This window comes from Salmo salar, chromosome 19 (genome assembly GCF_965601325.2).
Source record: "Salmo salar chromosome 19, fSalSal1, whole genome shotgun sequence".
In the NCBI taxonomy this organism is placed as follows: Eukaryota; Metazoa; Chordata; class Actinopteri; order Salmoniformes; family Salmonidae; genus Salmo; species Salmo salar.
The window spans coordinates 77,200,053-77,217,500 of NC_138309.1; the positions used below are offsets into that span (position 1 = coordinate 77,200,053).

Genomic DNA, 17,448 nt, shown 5'->3' on the forward strand with positions numbered 1-17,448 from the left:
GTGGAACGCTGTAGACACCTTGTAGAGTCCATGCCCAAACGAATTGAGGCTGTTCTGTGGGCAAATGGGGATGCAACACAATATTTGGAAGGTGTTCCTAATGTCTTGTACACTGAGGTCATATTATTAGGTGTGTGTGTGTGTGTGTGTCATCTTTCCCTCTACTGTGTGTGTTTTTCAGGAACCCGGGAGAGGACAGCAAGATGCTGGTGTGTGACATGTGTGACAAAGGCTATCACACCTTCTGTCTCCAGCCTGCCATGGAATCCATCCCCACCAATGGCTGGCGATGCAAGGTAAGAAACACTCCAAACACTTTTCACAACACGGAATACCGTCGGGCCGAGACAGGAGCGTGTTAGGGATGTGCATCTTTCCCTTTCAAGACAGTTCGATACAGTGCATTCGGAAAGTATTCAGACCTCTTGACTATTTCCACGTTTTGTTATGTTACAGCCTTATTCTGAAATGGATGAAATTGTTTTTGCTACACACGATACACCATAATGACGAGGTAAAAACTTTTTTTTAAATGTATTTTTTGCAAGTGTGTCACATTTACATAAGTATTCAGACCCTTTACTTAGTACTTCGCTGAAGTACTTTTGGCAGCGATTACAGCCTCGTGTCTTCTTGGGTATGACTGTACAAGCTTGGCGCACCTGTATTTGGGGAGTTTCTCCCATTCTTCTCTGCAGATCCTCTCAAGCTCTGTCAGGTTGGATGGGGAGCGTCGCTGCACAGCTATTTTCAGTTTGCACCAGAGATGTTTGATCGTGTTCAAGTCCGGGCTCTGGCTGGGCTTCTCAAGGATATTCAGAGACACTCCTGCGTTGTCTTTACTGTATTCCTAGGGTCATTGTCCTGTTGCCCCAGTCTGTGCTCCATTCATCTTTCCCTCGATCCTGACTAGTCTTCCAGGTCCTGCCGCTGAAAAACATCCCCACAGCATGCTGCCACCACCATGCTTCATCGTAGGGATGGTGCCAGGTTTCTTCCAGACGTGACGCTTGGCATTCAGGCCAAAGAGTTCAATCTTGGTTTCATCAGACCAGAGCATCTTGTTTCTCATGGTCTGAGAGTATTTTAGGTGCCTTTTAGCAAACTCCTAGTGGGTTGTCGTGCCTTTTACTGAGGAGTGGCTTCCGTCTGGCCACTCTACCATAAAGGCCTGATTTGGTGGAGTGCTGCAGAGATGGTTGTCCTTCTGGAAGGTTCTCCCATCTCCACAGAGGAGCTCTGGAGCTCTGTCAGAGGCACCATCAGGTTCTTGATCACCTCCCTGACCAAGGCCCTTCTTCCCTGATTTCTCAGTTTGGCCGGGTGGCCAGCTCTAGGTATGGGATGGTATGGTAGAAGATACAGCAGGTCATTGATATAGATTAGTATGGTAGAAGACACAGCAGTAAGGTCATTGATATAGATTAGTATGGTAGAAGACACAGCAGTAAGGTCATTGATATAGATTAGTATGGTAGAAGACACAGCAGCAAGGTCAATGATATAGATTAGTATGGTAGAAGTAAAATCACCATTGGCCTCATGGTGAAATGCCTGAGCAGTTTCCTTCCTCTTTGGAAAATCATTTAGGAAGGATGCCTGTATCTTTGTAGTGACTGGGTGCATTGATACACCAGACAAAGTCTAATTTATAACTTCACCATGCTCAAAGTGATATTCACCGTCTGCTTTTTAATTTGTACACATCTACCAATCTGTGCCCTTCTCTGCGAGGCATTGGAAAACCTCCCTGCTCTTTGTGGTTGAATCTGTGCTTGAAATTCACAACTCGATTAAGGGACTTTACAATTATCTATATGTGTGGGGTACAGAGATGGGGTAGTCATTCAAAAATCATGTTAAACACTATAATTGCACACAGAATTAGTCAGAATTATGTGACTTGTTAAGCACATTTTTACTCGTGAACTTATTTAAGCTTGCCATAACAAAGGGATTGAATACTTGAAAAGCTGAAATGTTTTCAGTCTATTTTTTTTAATAATAAGAAAGTTTTCTACAAATAAAATTCTACTTTGACATTGTGTTATTGTGTGTAGATCAGTGACAAAATCTCAATTTAATACATTTTAAATTCGGGCTGTAACAACAAAATGTGAATAATTTCTGAAGGCACTGTATGTATGAGGAATAAAGAGCTGTCAATTTACCTCACGGGGGAGGAAAATGTGGCGGTGAAAATAAGCTCTGAACGAACAAGAGCTTTTTTGTGAAGCTCTCCTCAAATCACGTCTCCTTGCTTGCAGTGGTACTGTTTTCACCCCTCCCCGGCCTCCTCTTTCTGTTTTCCTCCCCCCCCCCGCTCTCGCTCGCTCGCTCGCTCTCTCTCTCTCTCTCTCTTTCTCTCTCACTGACACTCTTTTCGCCCTCTATCTCTGTTGTTCCCTGAAGAGTCTCCTGGCTGTTTCACCTTATCCCCATTCCCCTCATTTTTCCACCCCCCTCTCTTTCCACATCTCTCCATCTCTCCACTGTCCCTTAAGAGTCTCCCAGCTGTTTTTATCCAATGGTTGAAAATAGCTTTTGGGCCTTTTAGTGCCTCTTTGTAGCGTCTTTTTGGCTGCGGGAGGGAGGCGATACAGACCTCAATCATCAACAATATAGTGTGTTCTCTCTGCTTTGTTGTGGGTTGCAGTGAGAGTTTGCAAGCACCCAAGCGTTCATCTCTGCTATTGAGCTCTGTATTAAGTCATAAAAAGTAGATTTTGGGCTATGTTTGCTTCCTAAAATGGAGGGAGCGGGGAGTGCCCAAGGCTAAGATGGCCCCAACCTCTTTACATTACTGTAAAGGTGAACATTATTATTATTATTATTATTTTTATTATTGTTATTACATTCTGGATGACTTGTGAGGATTTCTTAGTTTCAAACTTCTATCTCTCAAACCAACATTTTAGTTTTCATTCACCCATTTGACTTAGTTTTGGGCCCCTGGGTGGCGAAGCATCTCAGTGGCAGAGGTGTCACTACAGATCCTGGTTTGTTTCCAGGCTGTATCACAACTGGCCGTGATTGGGAGTCCCATAGGGCAGCGCTCAATTAATTGGCTCAGCGTCGTCCGGGTTAGGGTTTGGCCGGGGTAGACCGTCATTGTAAATAAGAATTTGTTCTTAACTGACTTGCCTGGTTATTAATAAAATTAATTAATTAAGTTAATTAGTCCACAGGGTGAAGAGATTGGGATGTAATCTGAGCTAATCCATCATTTCACATCCCCCTCTTCACCCGGCCAGCAGTGGTATGAGAGTGGTAGGGATTGGAGGGATTCTCCTAACCTGCCACATTAATTGGATAGATATGCCTCTCTCTGATCCTATGCCTCTGACCAGAAGCTGGCCAGCAGCTCCCCCTCTTTCTCTCTTTCTTTTCCTCTCCCCTTTCTCCCCCTCTTTCTCTCTTTGTCTGTCCCTCTTTCTCTCTCTCTGTCTCTGTCTCTCTCTCTGTCTCTTTGTCTGTCCCCCTTTCTCCCCTTCTTTCCCTCTAAATATTTTACATTTTAGTCATTTAGCAGATGCTCTTATCTGGAGCGACTTAGTGCATTCATCTTAAGATAGCAAGGTGGGACAACCACATATCACAGTCATAGGCAGTACATTTTTACTCAAAGTAGCTATCAGCATCGTCAGAGCTAGTAAGAGGGAAGAGAGTCAAGTGGGGTGTTAGTTCATAAAGGCTTTTTTATTTTTAATGCTATTGTGTGTGTGTGTGGGGGGGGGGGGGTTGCTGTGGGATTATTTAAGATACTCTTTGAAGAGGTAGGATTTTAGATGTTTTCTGAAGATGGGCAGGGACTCTGCTGTCCTAGCTTCAGGGGGAAGCTTGGTCCACCATTGGGGTGCCAGGACAGAGAAGAGCTTGGACTGGGCTGAGCGGAAACTGCCCGTAGGGGTCGGAGGGCCAAGAGACCAGAGGTGGCAGAACGGAGTACTCGGGTTGGAGTGTAGGGTTTGAGCAGAGCCTACACCCAAACTCCACCACCCTATCTCATTAATCCCTGTCTGTCCACTGCTCACTGTGACAAAACACACGCTGTGCTGCCATGGCAAATTGAGTTATCTGAGGCCTGCTAACACACACCCCTCCCCCACCTTATCCCCACCTTATCCCCATCTTCTCCCAAATCCCAGACAGGCACTTGCTTTCCTCAGGATGGACGGGTGGGCATTTATCTCTTCCTCTCCCTCCTTCCCCGGTCCCACAGGCAGGACCTGACAGACAGTGATAGTATTCACCAACTCTCTCCCCCACTGTTGGACATGAGCCGGCCACTGGACCCAGGCCAGAGTGGTGGCTTGTTACTGTACTAGGCCAGTGGGGGTCTGAGCTTTAGAAGGGGAGGGTTTGAGTGTTGTGGGGGTTTTCACATAGAAGCTTTAGAATGAGCTTGTTCCTCCTACTCGCCCCCAAAATCCGGGAATGATGCTGCTCCTTTTGAACGCTACTCAATGAGCTTGAAGTGGTACTTTTGAAGGCGTAATGAAATTTCCAGCTGGCTGATCACATGCTCATTGCACAGAGGGAGGCATATTTTTAAAGATGCATTTGGGAAATTGATGTTAATTCTGATATTTCGTAACCCAATGCAGTGAAAAAGTATTTGAAATGGCTGTCGTAAAGATGTCAAGCGTTATATCAGTTTTAATTACTGACATTACAATGTAAATAAACCTCAATTAGTTTAGACCTCTGTGTTACATTTTCAGCAAACATTCAAACAGAACAATTTCATGCTTCATAACAAAGTGAGGTCAGTTGGCAAAAGTTTTGAACGTGGTTAGCAGAGATAAAGTCATTACTTTCTATGTTATGTATGGTCGTTCTGTTGCCATGTAGCTAAGCATTCTATAGCCACCGGGAAAAGTATTTTTCAAATAATGTCTTTTTCACATGTTATAGTTTGGCAACTCCAAACTTTGGTTGTTAGACAATGAAAAGAGAAATGTTGAAATGTTCTGGAAGGCAATGAATCCATGTAGTAATGTTAACTAATGTAGCATGTCTCTCCCTCTCCAGAACTGTCGAGTGTGTTCCCAGTGCGGGGTCAGGCAGGCAGGCCACTGGGGCCACAACATCACACTGTGTGAGAGTTGCCACACGCGACCGGAGGAGCCCGCCCCCGCCCTGTCGTGTCCGCTGTGTGGGAGGGGCCAGGGCCCCAGCGACGTCCCCAAGGATGACCACCTCAACTGCCATACCTGCAAAAGGTACGCCTCATTCTGTCGCCGTGGTTACTGTTGATTATGTTCCAGAATTCTGCTGAGGGAATGCAAGACAATGAGCTGATTCACAGCAGAACTATGATTTAAGCAATAAGACCGGAGGGGGTGTGGTATATGGCCAATATACCATGGCTAAGCTCTGTTCTTATGCACAACGCAACGCGGAGTGCCTGGACACAGCCCTTAGCCGTGACAGACAGTGATAGTATTCCACTGCTGAGCTCTGTTAGGTGCCTTATTGCCTTATCCCCTAGGTGACTTATTGCCTTATCCCCTAGGTGCCTTATTGCCTTATCCCCTAGGTGACTTATTGCCTTATCCCCTAGGTGACTTATTGCCTTATCCCCTAGGTGACTTATTGCCTTATCCCCTAGGTGACTTATTGCCTTATCCCCTAGGTGACTTATTGCCTTATCCCCTAGGTGACTTATTGCCTTATCCCCTAGGTGACTTATTGCCTTATCCCCTAGGTGACTTATTGCCTTATCCCCTAGGTGACTTATTGCCTTATACCCTAGGTGCCTTATTGCCTTATCCCCTAGGTGCCTTATTGCCTTATCCCCTAGGTGCCTTATTGATACTATAAACTGGTTACCAATGAAATTAGAGCAGTTAAAATAAATATTTTGTCATAGCCATGGTATACGGTCTGATACCTGGGGCGGCAGGTAGCCGAGTGGTTAGAGCGTTGGACTAGTAACCGAAAGGTTGCTAGATCGAATCCCCGAGCTGACAAGGTAAAAATCTGTCGTTCTGCCCTTGAACAAGGCAGTTAACACACTGTTCTTAGGCCGTTTTTGAAAAAATGTATTTGTTCTTAACTGACTTGCCTAGTAAAATAAATAAAAAATATATCACGGCTGTCAGCCAATCAGCATTCAGGGCTCAAACCACCCAGTTTATAAAATGTATTTTGTATGTGACTAGCCTGGTCCCAGATCTGTTAGTGTTTTGGTCATTGTCATTTTTGACATAAGGGTTCATACAGCACAAACAGATCTGGGACCAGGCTTACATGCATCAGTGAGTGGTGCGTTATACTGTATCTGCCACATGGGTCCCCTTTAAGTGTCTCTGTGTACACAGGTTGTATCATCTGTCTCATTACGTGTGATTGAGTGGCGCAGCGATCTAAGGCACTGCATCTCAGTGCTAGAGGCATCACTACAGACCATGGTTCGATTCCAGGCAGTATAACAACCGGCCGTGATTGGGAATCCCATAGGGCAGCGCACAATTGGCCCAGCGTTGTCCGGGTTAGGGTTTGGCCGGGGTAGGCCTTAATTGTAAATAAGAATTTGTTCTTAACCTCACTAGGGTAGGGGGCACTATTTCCACCTCCAGATGAAAAGCGTGCCCAAAGTAAACTGCTTACTACTCAAGCCCAGATGCAAGGATATGCATATAATTGGTAGATTTGGATAGAAAACACTCTACAGTTTCAAAAACTTTTAAAATAATGTCTGTGAGTATAACAGAACTGATATGGCAGGTGAAAACCTGAGAAACATCCATCCAGGAAGTGGGATGATTTTATGTTTGTACTTTTCTATTGAATGCCAATACAGTATCCATTGACTTAGGACTCAAATTGCACTTCCTATGGCTTCCACTAGATGTCAACAGTCTTTAGAAATTGTTTCAGGCTTGTATTCTGAAAAATGAGGGAGTAAGACCAGGCTGAATGAGTGGGGACTGCAGTGTCCCAGAGGTTTTTCATGCGTGTGACCGAGAGTACACCTTCCTTGTTTTCCTTTTATATTGACGAAGCTTTTGTCCGGTTGAAATGTTATTGATTATTATGACTAAAAACAACCTGAGGATTGATTATAAACATCATTTGATGTTTCTATGAACTTTACTGATACGTTTCGGATTTTTCGTCTGTCTGTTGCGACTGCCTGTGAGCCTGTGGATTACTGAACAAAACGCGCGAACAAAACTGAGGTTTTTGGATATAAAGAGGGACTTTATCGAACAAAACGAAAATGTATTGAGTAAATGGGAGTCTTGTGAGTGCAACCATATGAAGATCATCAAAGGTAAGTGATTAATTTTATTGCCTTTTCTGACTTTTGTAACTCCTCTACTTGGCTGGTAACTATTTGTAATGATTTGTCTGCTGGGCGCTGTTCTCAGATAATCGCATGGTATGCTTTCGCCGTAAAGCCTTTTTGAAATCTGACACCATGGTTGGATTAACAAGAAGTTCATCTTTAAACCGATGTATAACACTTGTATGTTTTATGAATTTTTATAATGCGTATTTCTGTTTTTGAATTTGGCGCTCTGCAATTTCACTGGATGTAGAGACTGAGATATCAGGGACGTAGGTCGGGGTGCCTTGTAAGGATCCGATGGCGAGTGGAGTAATCCCCATCTACCATCAGTCTTATTTGCCAACGTGCAATCATTGGATAACAAAATGGATGAGCTCCGATCAAGACTATCCTACCAACGGGACATTAAAAACTGTAACATCTTATATTTCACCGAGTCGTGGATGACCGACGACATGGATAACATACAGCTGGCTGGGTTTTTGGTCCAACGGCAAGATGGAACAGCTGCCTCTGTTAAGACAAGGGGTGACGGTCTGTGTCTATCTGTAAATAACAGCTGGTGCACAAAATCTAATATTAAGGAAGTCTCGAGGTTTTGCTCACCTGAGGTAGATTATCTCATGATAAACTGTAGACCACACTATTTACAAAAAGAGTTAAACTCGGAGCTGTCTATTTACCACCACAAACCGATGCTGGCACTAAGACGGCACTCAAAGAGCTGTATAAGGCCATAAGCAAACAAGAAAATACTCATCCAGAGGTGGCGCTCCTAGTGGGTGGGGACTTTAATGCAGGGAAACTTAAATCGATTTTACCTCATTTCTACCAGCATGTTAGATGTGCAACCAGAGGGAGAAAAAAATTCTAGATCACCTGTACTCCACACACAGAGACGCGTACAAAGCTCTCCCTCGCCCTCCATTTGGTAAATCCGACCACAACTCTATCCTCCTGATTCCTGCTTACAAGCAAAAATTAAAGCAGGAAGCACCAGTGACTCGTTATATAAAAAAGTGGTCAGATGAAGCAGATGCTAAACTACAGGACTGTTTTGCTATCACAGACTGGAACATGTTCCGGGATTCTTCCGATGGCATTGAGGAGTACACCACATCAGTCACTGGGTTTATCAATAAGTGCATCGAGGACGTCGTCCCCACAGTGACTGTACGTACATACCCCAACCAGAAGCCATGGATTACAGGCAACATTCGCACTGAGCTAAAGGGTAGAGCTGCCGCTTTCAAGGTGTGGGACTCTAACCGGAAGCTTACAAGAAATCCTGCTATGCCCTGCGACGAACCATCAAACATGCGAAGCGACAATACTGGGCTAAGATTGAATCATACTATTCCGGCTCCGACGCTCGTCTTATGTGGCAGGGCTTGCAAACTATTACAGACTACAAAGGGAAGCACAGCCGCGAGCTGCCCAGTGACACGAGCATACCAGACGAGCTAAATCACTTCTATGCTCGCTTCGAGGCAAGCAACACTAAGGACTGCATGAGAGCATCAGCTGTTCCGGACGACTGTGTGATCACGCTCTCTGTAGCCGACGTGAGTAAGACCTTTAAACAGGTCAACATACACAAGGATGCGGGGCCAAACGGATTACCAGGACGTGTGCTCCGGGCATGTGCTGACCAACTGGCAGGTGTCTTCAGACATTTTCAACATGTCCCTGATTAAGTATTTTTAATACCAACATGTTTCAAGCTTACCACCATAGTCCCTGTGCCCAAGAACACAAAGGCAACCTGCCTAAATGACTACAGACCCGTAGCACTCCCGTCCGTAGCCATGAAGTGCTTTGAAAGGTTGGTAATGGCTCACATCAACACCATTATCCCAGAAACCCTAGACACACTCTAATTTGCATAATGCCCAAACAGATCCACAGATGATGCAATCTCTATTGCACTCCAAACTGCCCTTTCCCACCTGGACAAAAGGAACATCTATGTGAGAATGCTATTCATTGACTACAGCTCAGCGTTCAACACCATAGTACCCTCAAAGCTCATCACTAAGCTAAGGATCCTGGGACTAAACACCTCCCTCTGCAACTGGATCCTGGACTTCCTGATGGGCCGCCCCCAGGTGGTGTGGGTAGGTACCAACACATCTGCCACGCTGATCCTCAACACTGGAGCTCCCCAGGGATGCGTCCTCAGTCCCCTCCTGCACTCCCTCTGGTCACCCACGACTGCATGGCCAGGCATGACTCCAACACCATCATTAAGTTTGCAGACGACACAACAGTGGTAGGCCTGATCACCAACAACGACGAGGCAGCCTATAGGGAGGAAGTCAGAGACCTGGCCGGGTGGTGCCAGAATAACAACCTATCCCTCAACGTAACCAAGACTAAGGAGATTATTGTGGACTACAGGAAAAGGAGGACCGAGCATGCCCCCATTCTCATCGACAGGGCTGTAGTGGCGCAGTTTGAGAGCTTCAAGTTCCATGGTGTCCACATCAACAACAAACTAGAATGGTCCGACCACACCAAGACAGTTGTGAAGAAGGCACTATAATGCCTATTCCCCCTCAGGAGACTGAAAAGATTTGGCATGGGTCTTCAGATCCTCAAAAAGTTATACAGCTGCACCATCGAGAGCATCCTGACTGGTTGCATCACCACCTGGTATGGCAACTGCTCGGCCTCCGACCACAAGGCACTACAGAGGGTAGTGCGTACGGCCCAGTACATCACCAGGGCCAAGCTTCCTGCCATCCAGGACCTCTATACCAGGCGGTGTCAGTGGAAGGCCCTAAAAATTTCCAAAGACTCCAACCACCCTTGTCATAGACTCCTAGCCACCCTAGTTATCTCTGCTACTGTACGGCAAGCGGTAACAGAGCTCCAAGTCTTGGTCCAAAAGGCTTCTTAACAGCTTTTACTCCCAAGCCAATAGACTCCTGAATAGCTAATGAAATGGCTACCTGGACTATTTGCATTGCCGCCCCCCCCCCATTTTTACACTGCTACTACTGTTTATTATCCATGCATAGTCACTTTAACTCTACCTACATGTACATATTACCTAATTTACTCAACTAATCGGTGCCCCAGCACATTGACTCTGTACCGGTACCCCCTGTATATAGCCTCGTTATTGTTATTTTGTTTTAGTTTTTACTTTAGTTTATTTAGTAAATATTTTCTTAACCAACAATGCAGTTCAAGAAATAGAGTTAAGGGCCTGTAAGTAAGCATTTCACGGTAAGGTCTACACCTGTTGTATTCAGCGCATGTGACAAGTATTTGATTTGATCTTCAATATATTAAACTTTAGTTTGTTCAAGTTTCACAGGCAGGGAAACGTAGAGTTACATAGTTGTAGGTTAGTTTAGTTGGTTTCTCACACGTTTCACATCGTACAAATGTTCAATTCCAAAGGTCATCTTCAGGTTAACAACTGGCTCAGCGCTCCAGCCAATCCTGGTCACCGAAAACGATAAATCAGTAGATTACTGGCTACGGGGCCTCTTCACCAACCACTATTGTTAACCAATCACAGAGCTGGATTTGGCAGCCCTGCTGAGGGCCAACATTTTTCCGCGACAGAGTAATTGTTGCCCACGGCGACAACTGCGAAGTCATTACGGCAACCCAGAGCTCATGCGGTCAGTGGCACAGTGATGGCTTTGTGACAAGGGGTCGTGTAAAGTAAAAATCACTGTGGCGAATGGATTGGTTTATCCAAGGTCCAGCAAGTCGCCTGAGGGTCACACACATTATTCACTGTACTAGACACTTCTTGGGGTCCAGGGAAGTAGATGGAAGCTGCAAACTCAAATCAACCCTTACAGTGGAACCACACTTGAAGTGCTGTTTTAGGCATTTTGTATTGGGGGCCGGGAAAACTGGCAGCCGTAGGTAATTCACAAGGCCAGTTCTGCATTGTTATTGTGGCTAGTTTTAACAGTAGCATTAACACCAGCTCCCGGAGAGGGATGACGTGGCCATTCTCTAAGAGGTCCCTCAGAAGTATGACGAAGCACACTCATATTGCTGAGTAGGGCTCACGCAGCCACTTCTCTGGTAGTCATCCTAATGTTCCCCTAACACACTGGGATGTATTACCATCGATGAACTGCATTGGTGTGTTTGCATAGTGCTTACCTATCACACTGACTCAGCTAACTAGCTTCTTGCCAGTCTCCCCACTGAAATTCTAATCAAACTCAAACTGGTCCATCTTTTGAAGAAGCCAGAGCTAGGGAGTCGCTGGAGTAGCCCAATTCCCCATAATGACTCTACCTCCCGCGGACACTCACTCGGGGGTCCTTTCGACACAGCCGGCTGCCCTGCCCTGGTGCCTGTGCAGAAATGTAATTACTGCAGGCAGGGAGAGCCGGAGAGAAAATGGAGCAGGAGACAGTCGGACTGCACCCTACTGGGACAAACCTGCAGCAGCGCGACACAGAGAATTCATCTGGAGGGAGGGGAGAGAAAGAGAGAGACTGGAGAGGGAAAGCTGGGAGGGAGCAAGGCAGAGTAAGAGAGGGTGCGAGAAAAGGGAGGAAGAGTGGAGGAGAGTGAGACAGGGGGAAACAGCTGGCAGAGCAAACCCACAGGCTTAGAGACCCCTCTCTGGGAGAGCTGCCCTGGAGGCTGTCTGACTGATGATGAACCAAACCTGCCTGACTAGACAGTTTAGTCTTGCTTAATGCATCAGGGTGGATGTCAAATAATAACTAAGGCTGGTATAAAGAAGGACTGATGGAAACCAGCTTCACACTGATGACAAGTGAAGCTGCACTGTTATCATGGACCATGTGATTGTGGTGTGTTCCAGTGAAAATAATATATTTATTGCTTTGTCATAGTCACGTCAGGTGGGGGTATTGTTAGTGGGTTATGTGTATTGTCATAACCTGACATGACATTTATGTAAACAATATGGAGAAAGTGCTGGTTATTATGGAAGAAGAAATTATTGGGGAAACACTGATGCTACAAGTTGAAGTAATGTAAAGCTGTGTTGTTTTTTTGTTTATCTCAGGTGGCTTCATGGGGAGTGTGAGAAGCAGGCAGGGGGCGACCTGGACCTTCACCCCCAGGCCGACTACGTCTGTACACAGAGGGACATGGTGGAAACCCCGGCCAGCCCCATCCAGGAACCCACAGAACCAGAACCAGAACCAACTATGGGTAAGAACAGAAACTGCACATCTGGAGTGTAGTTGACTACGTGGAATAGTTTTGTAGTCTTATGTAATATGTTGACTAGTGTTATATGTAATGTGGCTCTATACTCCAGCATTTTAGGTATGTGAATGTTAAATATTAGGCATGTATGAAAATACCCTCAAATACAGAATGTATAAAAATACCCTAAAATAAAAGGTGACATTCTGTACTGTTTCCTGTGAAACAAAACACTGGAGTGTGAGTGTAGAACACTGTGTGTGTGTATATGTGTGTGTATATATATATATATACATACTTTTGACTGGTACTGTGTGTGTAGATAGTACCAGTCAAAAGTTTGGACACGCCTACTCATTCAAGGGTTTTTCTTTATTTTTACAATTTTCTACATTGTAGAATAATAGTGAAGATATCAAAACTATGAAATAACACATGGAATCATGTAATATCTAAAAAAGTGTTAAACAAATCAAAATATTTGACATTTTTCAAAGTTGCCACACTTTTCCTTGATGACAGCTTTGCACACAATGTAGAAAATATTAAAAATGAAGACAGACTCTTGAATGAGTAGATGTTTCCATACTTTTGACTGGTACTGTGTATATATACATGTTTTTGCTTCACTGTCCAAATACATATGATGTGGAACAGTGTTGTTATCTTGTTGACTATTTGCATTAGTACTGTTGTCAAGTTGACTATGTAGAATATAACTGTAGTCTAGTTGTTGACTATGTGGAATATTGCTGTAGTCAAGTGTTTCTTAATCCTGGTCACGGGGACCCGAAAGGGGTTTTGACCTAGCACTACACACCTGGGTCCACTAATCAACTAATCATCAAACTTTTGTTTGATTAGTGTAATCAGGTGTGTCGTGCTAGGGCAATCCCAGGACCAGGATTAAGAAACACTGCTGTAGTCTCATTGACTATGTGCAGTAGTGCTGTAGTCTTGTTGTTGACTATGTGCAGTAGTGCTGTAGTCTCATTGACTATGTGCAATAGTGCTGTAGTCTCATTGACGACTATGTGCAGTAGTTCTGTAGTCTTGTTGTTGACTATGTGCAATAGTGCTGTAGTCTCATTGACTATGTGCAATAGTGCTGTAGTCTCATTGACGACTATGTGCAGTAGTTCTGTAGTCTTGTTGTTGACTATGTGCAATAGTGCTGTAGTCTCATTGACTATGTGCAGTAGTGCTGTAGTCTCATTGACTATGTGCAGTAGTGCTGTAGTCTTGTTGTTGACTATGTGCAGTAGTGCTGTAGTCTTGTTGTTGACTATGTGCAATAGTGCTGTAGTCTCATTGACTATGTGCAATAGTGCTGTAGTCTTGTTGTTGACTATGTGCAGTAGTGCTGTAGTCTCATTGACTGTGCAATAGTGCTGTAGTCTCATTGACGACTATGTGCAGTAGTGCTGTAGTCTCATTGTTGACTATGTGCAATAGTGCTGTAGTCTCGTTGTTGACTATGTGCAGTAGTGCTGTAGTCTTGTTGTTGACTATGTGCAGTAGTGCTGTAGTCTTGTTGTTGACTATGTGCAGTAGTGCTGTAGTCTTGTTGTTGACTATGTGCAGTAGTGCTGTAGTCTTGTTGTTGACTATGTGCAGTAGTGCTGCAGTCTTGTTGTTGACTATGTGGAATAGTGCCGTGCTCTTGTTGTTGACTGTGGAAATGTTGCCGTGCTCTTGTTGTTGACTATGTGCAATAGTGCCGTGCTCTTGTTGTTGACTATGTGGAATAGTGCCGTGCTCTTGTTGTTGACTATGTGGAATAGTGCCGTGCTCTTGTTGTTGACTGTGGAATAGTGCCGTGCTCTTGTTGTTGACTATGTGGAATAGTGCCGTGCTCTTGTTGTTGACTGTGGAATAGTACTGTAGTTGACTGTGGAATAGTGCTGTAGTCTTGTTGACTATTTGGCGCTAACCAACAATTAACTGTCCTGAACGTGTTTTTTGGACAATATCTCTTTGGGTTTTGTAATGTCTTTTTGGATGATGCAGTGCAGTTCTGGTCATCCCCAAATTGAAGGTCCACACAGCATTGTATCCCCTCCATCCACATCATCTCTCACAGAGCCAGGCCGGGTGTACCGGAGAGAAATGCTTCAATTACTGGCTTCCTGTATACACAGAACCAGCTGGTGACCTATCATGGGCCGGCCCTGCGCCGCCAGCTAAAAACCAATCTGATTTCCCTCGAAAGATTTATTACTAGGTCTGGGACGATACCAGTGTCGCGATACACGTTAGCCCTAATGTTGGAAACAAACATTATGTTGTCATCCAGAGTCACATTTATTGATTTTCTAAACTATAGCACAATATGTTACATACAGCAGGTTATTAAAGCAGCAAAGAGTTAGGTTTGCTTCATGTTTTCAGTTTTGCCATTGAAATTGGGATATTGTTATCGTCACAGCCCTAGTTATTACCTGGCCAAATGAAAATGGACCCTGTTCCCAGCCTGCTTGGCACCCAGATGAATTGTTGTAATTTCTTCTTCTCTCCTCCTCTTCTCTCTCCCTGTAGCCACCCCATCACCTCTCTACACTGTCTTCTAGCCACCTCATCACCTCTACACTGTCTTCTAGCCACCTCATCACCTCTACACTGTCTTCTAGCCACCCCATCACCTCTCTACACTGTCTTCTAGCCACCTCATCACCTCTACACTGTCTTCTAGCCACCCCATCACCTCTACACTGTCTTCTAGCCACCCCATCACCTCTCTACACTGTCTTCTAGCCACCCCATCACCTCTCTACACTGTCTTCTAGCCACCTCATCACCTCTGTGTGTGCCTGTCTCTGTCTGTGCTTGTGTGCGGACGTGTCTGTCTGTGCGGACGTGTCTGTCTGTGCGGACGTGTCTGTCTGTCTGTCTGTCTGCGGACGCGTCTGTCTGTCTGTCTGTCTGTGCGGACGCGTCTGTCTGTCTGTGCGGACGCGTCTGTCTGTCTGTGCGGACGCGTCTGTCTGTCTGTGCGGACGCGTCTGTCTGTCTGTCTGTGCGGACGCGGCAGTCTGTCTGTCTCTCTCTGCGGACGCGTCTGTCTCTCTCTGCGGACGCGTCTGTCTCTCTCTGCGGACGCGTCTGTCTCTCTCTGCGGACGCGTCTGTCTCTGCGGACGCGTCTGTCTCTCTCTGCGGACGCGTCTGTCTCTCTCTGCGGACGCGTCTGTCTGTCTGTCTGGACGCAGACGCGTCTGTCTGTCTGTCTGGACGCGTCTGTCTGTCTGTCTGTCTGGACGCGTCTGTCTGTCTGTCTGTCTGTCTGGACGCGTCTGTCTGTCTGTCTGGACGCGTCTGTCTCTGTCTGTGCGGACGCGTCTGTCTCTGTCTGTGCGGACGCGTCTGTCTCTGTCTGTGCGGACGCGTCTATCTCTGTCTGTGCGGACGCGTCTGTCTCTGTCTGTGCGGGCGCGGCTGTCTCTGTCTCTCTGTGCGGGCGCGTCTGTCTCTCTGTGCGGGCGCGTCTGTCTCTCTGTGCGGGCGCGTCTGTCTCTCTGTGCGGGCGCGTCTGTCTCTCTGTGTGTGCCTGTCTGTCTCGGCCTGTCTGTCTCGGCCTGTCTGCCTGTGTGTGTGTTTGTGTGTGATGTTCATGCATATATTCAAGCGCATCAGTGTGTGTGCGCTCGCATATATGCTTGGGACAAGTTGAGTGATGATGGGATAGGAAGTGTTTGTTACCCACCGTAGCCATGGGCCTTTCCTTTGTGGAACCAGGCTGCCAGAAGCAGCAGAATTCTGGGCCCGGGCCAAAACAGGCTGCAGAGTAGCACAGGGAGAGGAAGAAATCATCCCCTCTCTCTCTCTCTCTCTCTCTCTCTCTCTCTCTGTGTTTGTTCCATATGTCTCTCTCTCTCTGTTTGTGCTCTCTAGCGCGCTCTCGCTCTGTCGCTCTTTCTCGCTCTCTCGGTCGCGCTCTCGCTCTGTCGCTCTCTTTCCCACCCCATGCCCCTCTCTCCCCTGCCTCTCTCCTCCCCACCCCCTGCCTCTCTCCATCCTGTTCCTGTCACATGTCCTGGCGGGTGCAGACACAACACCACATCAAGCTGTATACACTAGGCTAGACTCCTAGGCCTACAGTCATATTCACTTATGCAGTCGTTTTTCACACGCATACAGTAATATTCAATTTTGTCGACACACACCATTTACATGCTTGCATGTACTGTGCATTCGGAAAGTAGTCAGACCCCATTCTTTTTTTCCACATTTTGTTACCTTACAGCCTTATTCTAAAATGGATTAAATAAATGTTTTGCCCTCATCAATCTACACACAATACCCCACAATGACATCACAATACCCCACAATGACAGAGCAAAACACAGGTTGTTATAAATGTTTTCAAATTTATACAAAACAGAAATACCTTATTTAAATAAGTATTCAGACCCTTTGCTATGAGACTTGAAATTCAGCTCAGGTGCATCCTGTTTCCATTGATCATCCTTGAAATGTTTCTACAACTTGATTGGAGTACACCTGTGGTAAATTCAATTGAATGGACATGATTTGGAAAGGCACACACCTGACTTCATAAGGTCCCACAGAAAAAAACAAGCTATGAGGTCAAAGGAATTGTCCTCAAAGCTCCGAGACAGGATTGTGTCGAGGCACAGATCTTGGGAAGGGTACCAAAATATTTCTGCGGCATTAAAGGTCCCCAAGAACACAGTGGCCGCCATCATTCTTAAATGGAAGAAGTTTGGAACCACCAAGTTTGGCCTGGCCAAACTGAGAAATTGGGGGAGAAGCCCCTTGGTCAGGGAGGTGACCAAGAACCTGATGGTCGCTTTGACAGAGTTCCTCTGTGGAGAAGGACAACCATCTCTGCAACACCACCAATCAGGCCTTTATGGTAGAGTGGCCAGATGGAAGCCACTCCTCAGTAAAAGGCCCACTTGGAATTTTCCAAAAGGCACCTAAAATACTCTCAGACCATGAGAAACAATATTCTCTGGTCTG

At 45.7% G+C, this 17,448-nt stretch overlaps 1 protein-coding gene across 12 annotated transcripts in view; it reads left to right on the plus strand.

Annotated features, from left to right (window-relative positions):
- Nucleotides 1–17,448, plus strand: part of LOC106579599 (histone-lysine N-methyltransferase 2C) — a 339,418-nt gene that overhangs the window by 167,866 nt on the left and 154,104 nt on the right. For all 12 annotated transcript variants that reach the window (XM_014159658.3, XM_045702708.2, XM_082965973.1 and 9 more), the window contains exons 9-11: nucleotides 182–296; nucleotides 5,035–5,225; nucleotides 12,321–12,469. In XM_014159658.3, the coding sequence (XP_014015133.3) occupies nucleotides 182–296; nucleotides 5,035–5,225; nucleotides 12,321–12,469 (455 nt within the window). The remainder of the gene's footprint in view (nucleotides 1–181; nucleotides 297–5,034; nucleotides 5,226–12,320; nucleotides 12,470–17,448) is intronic.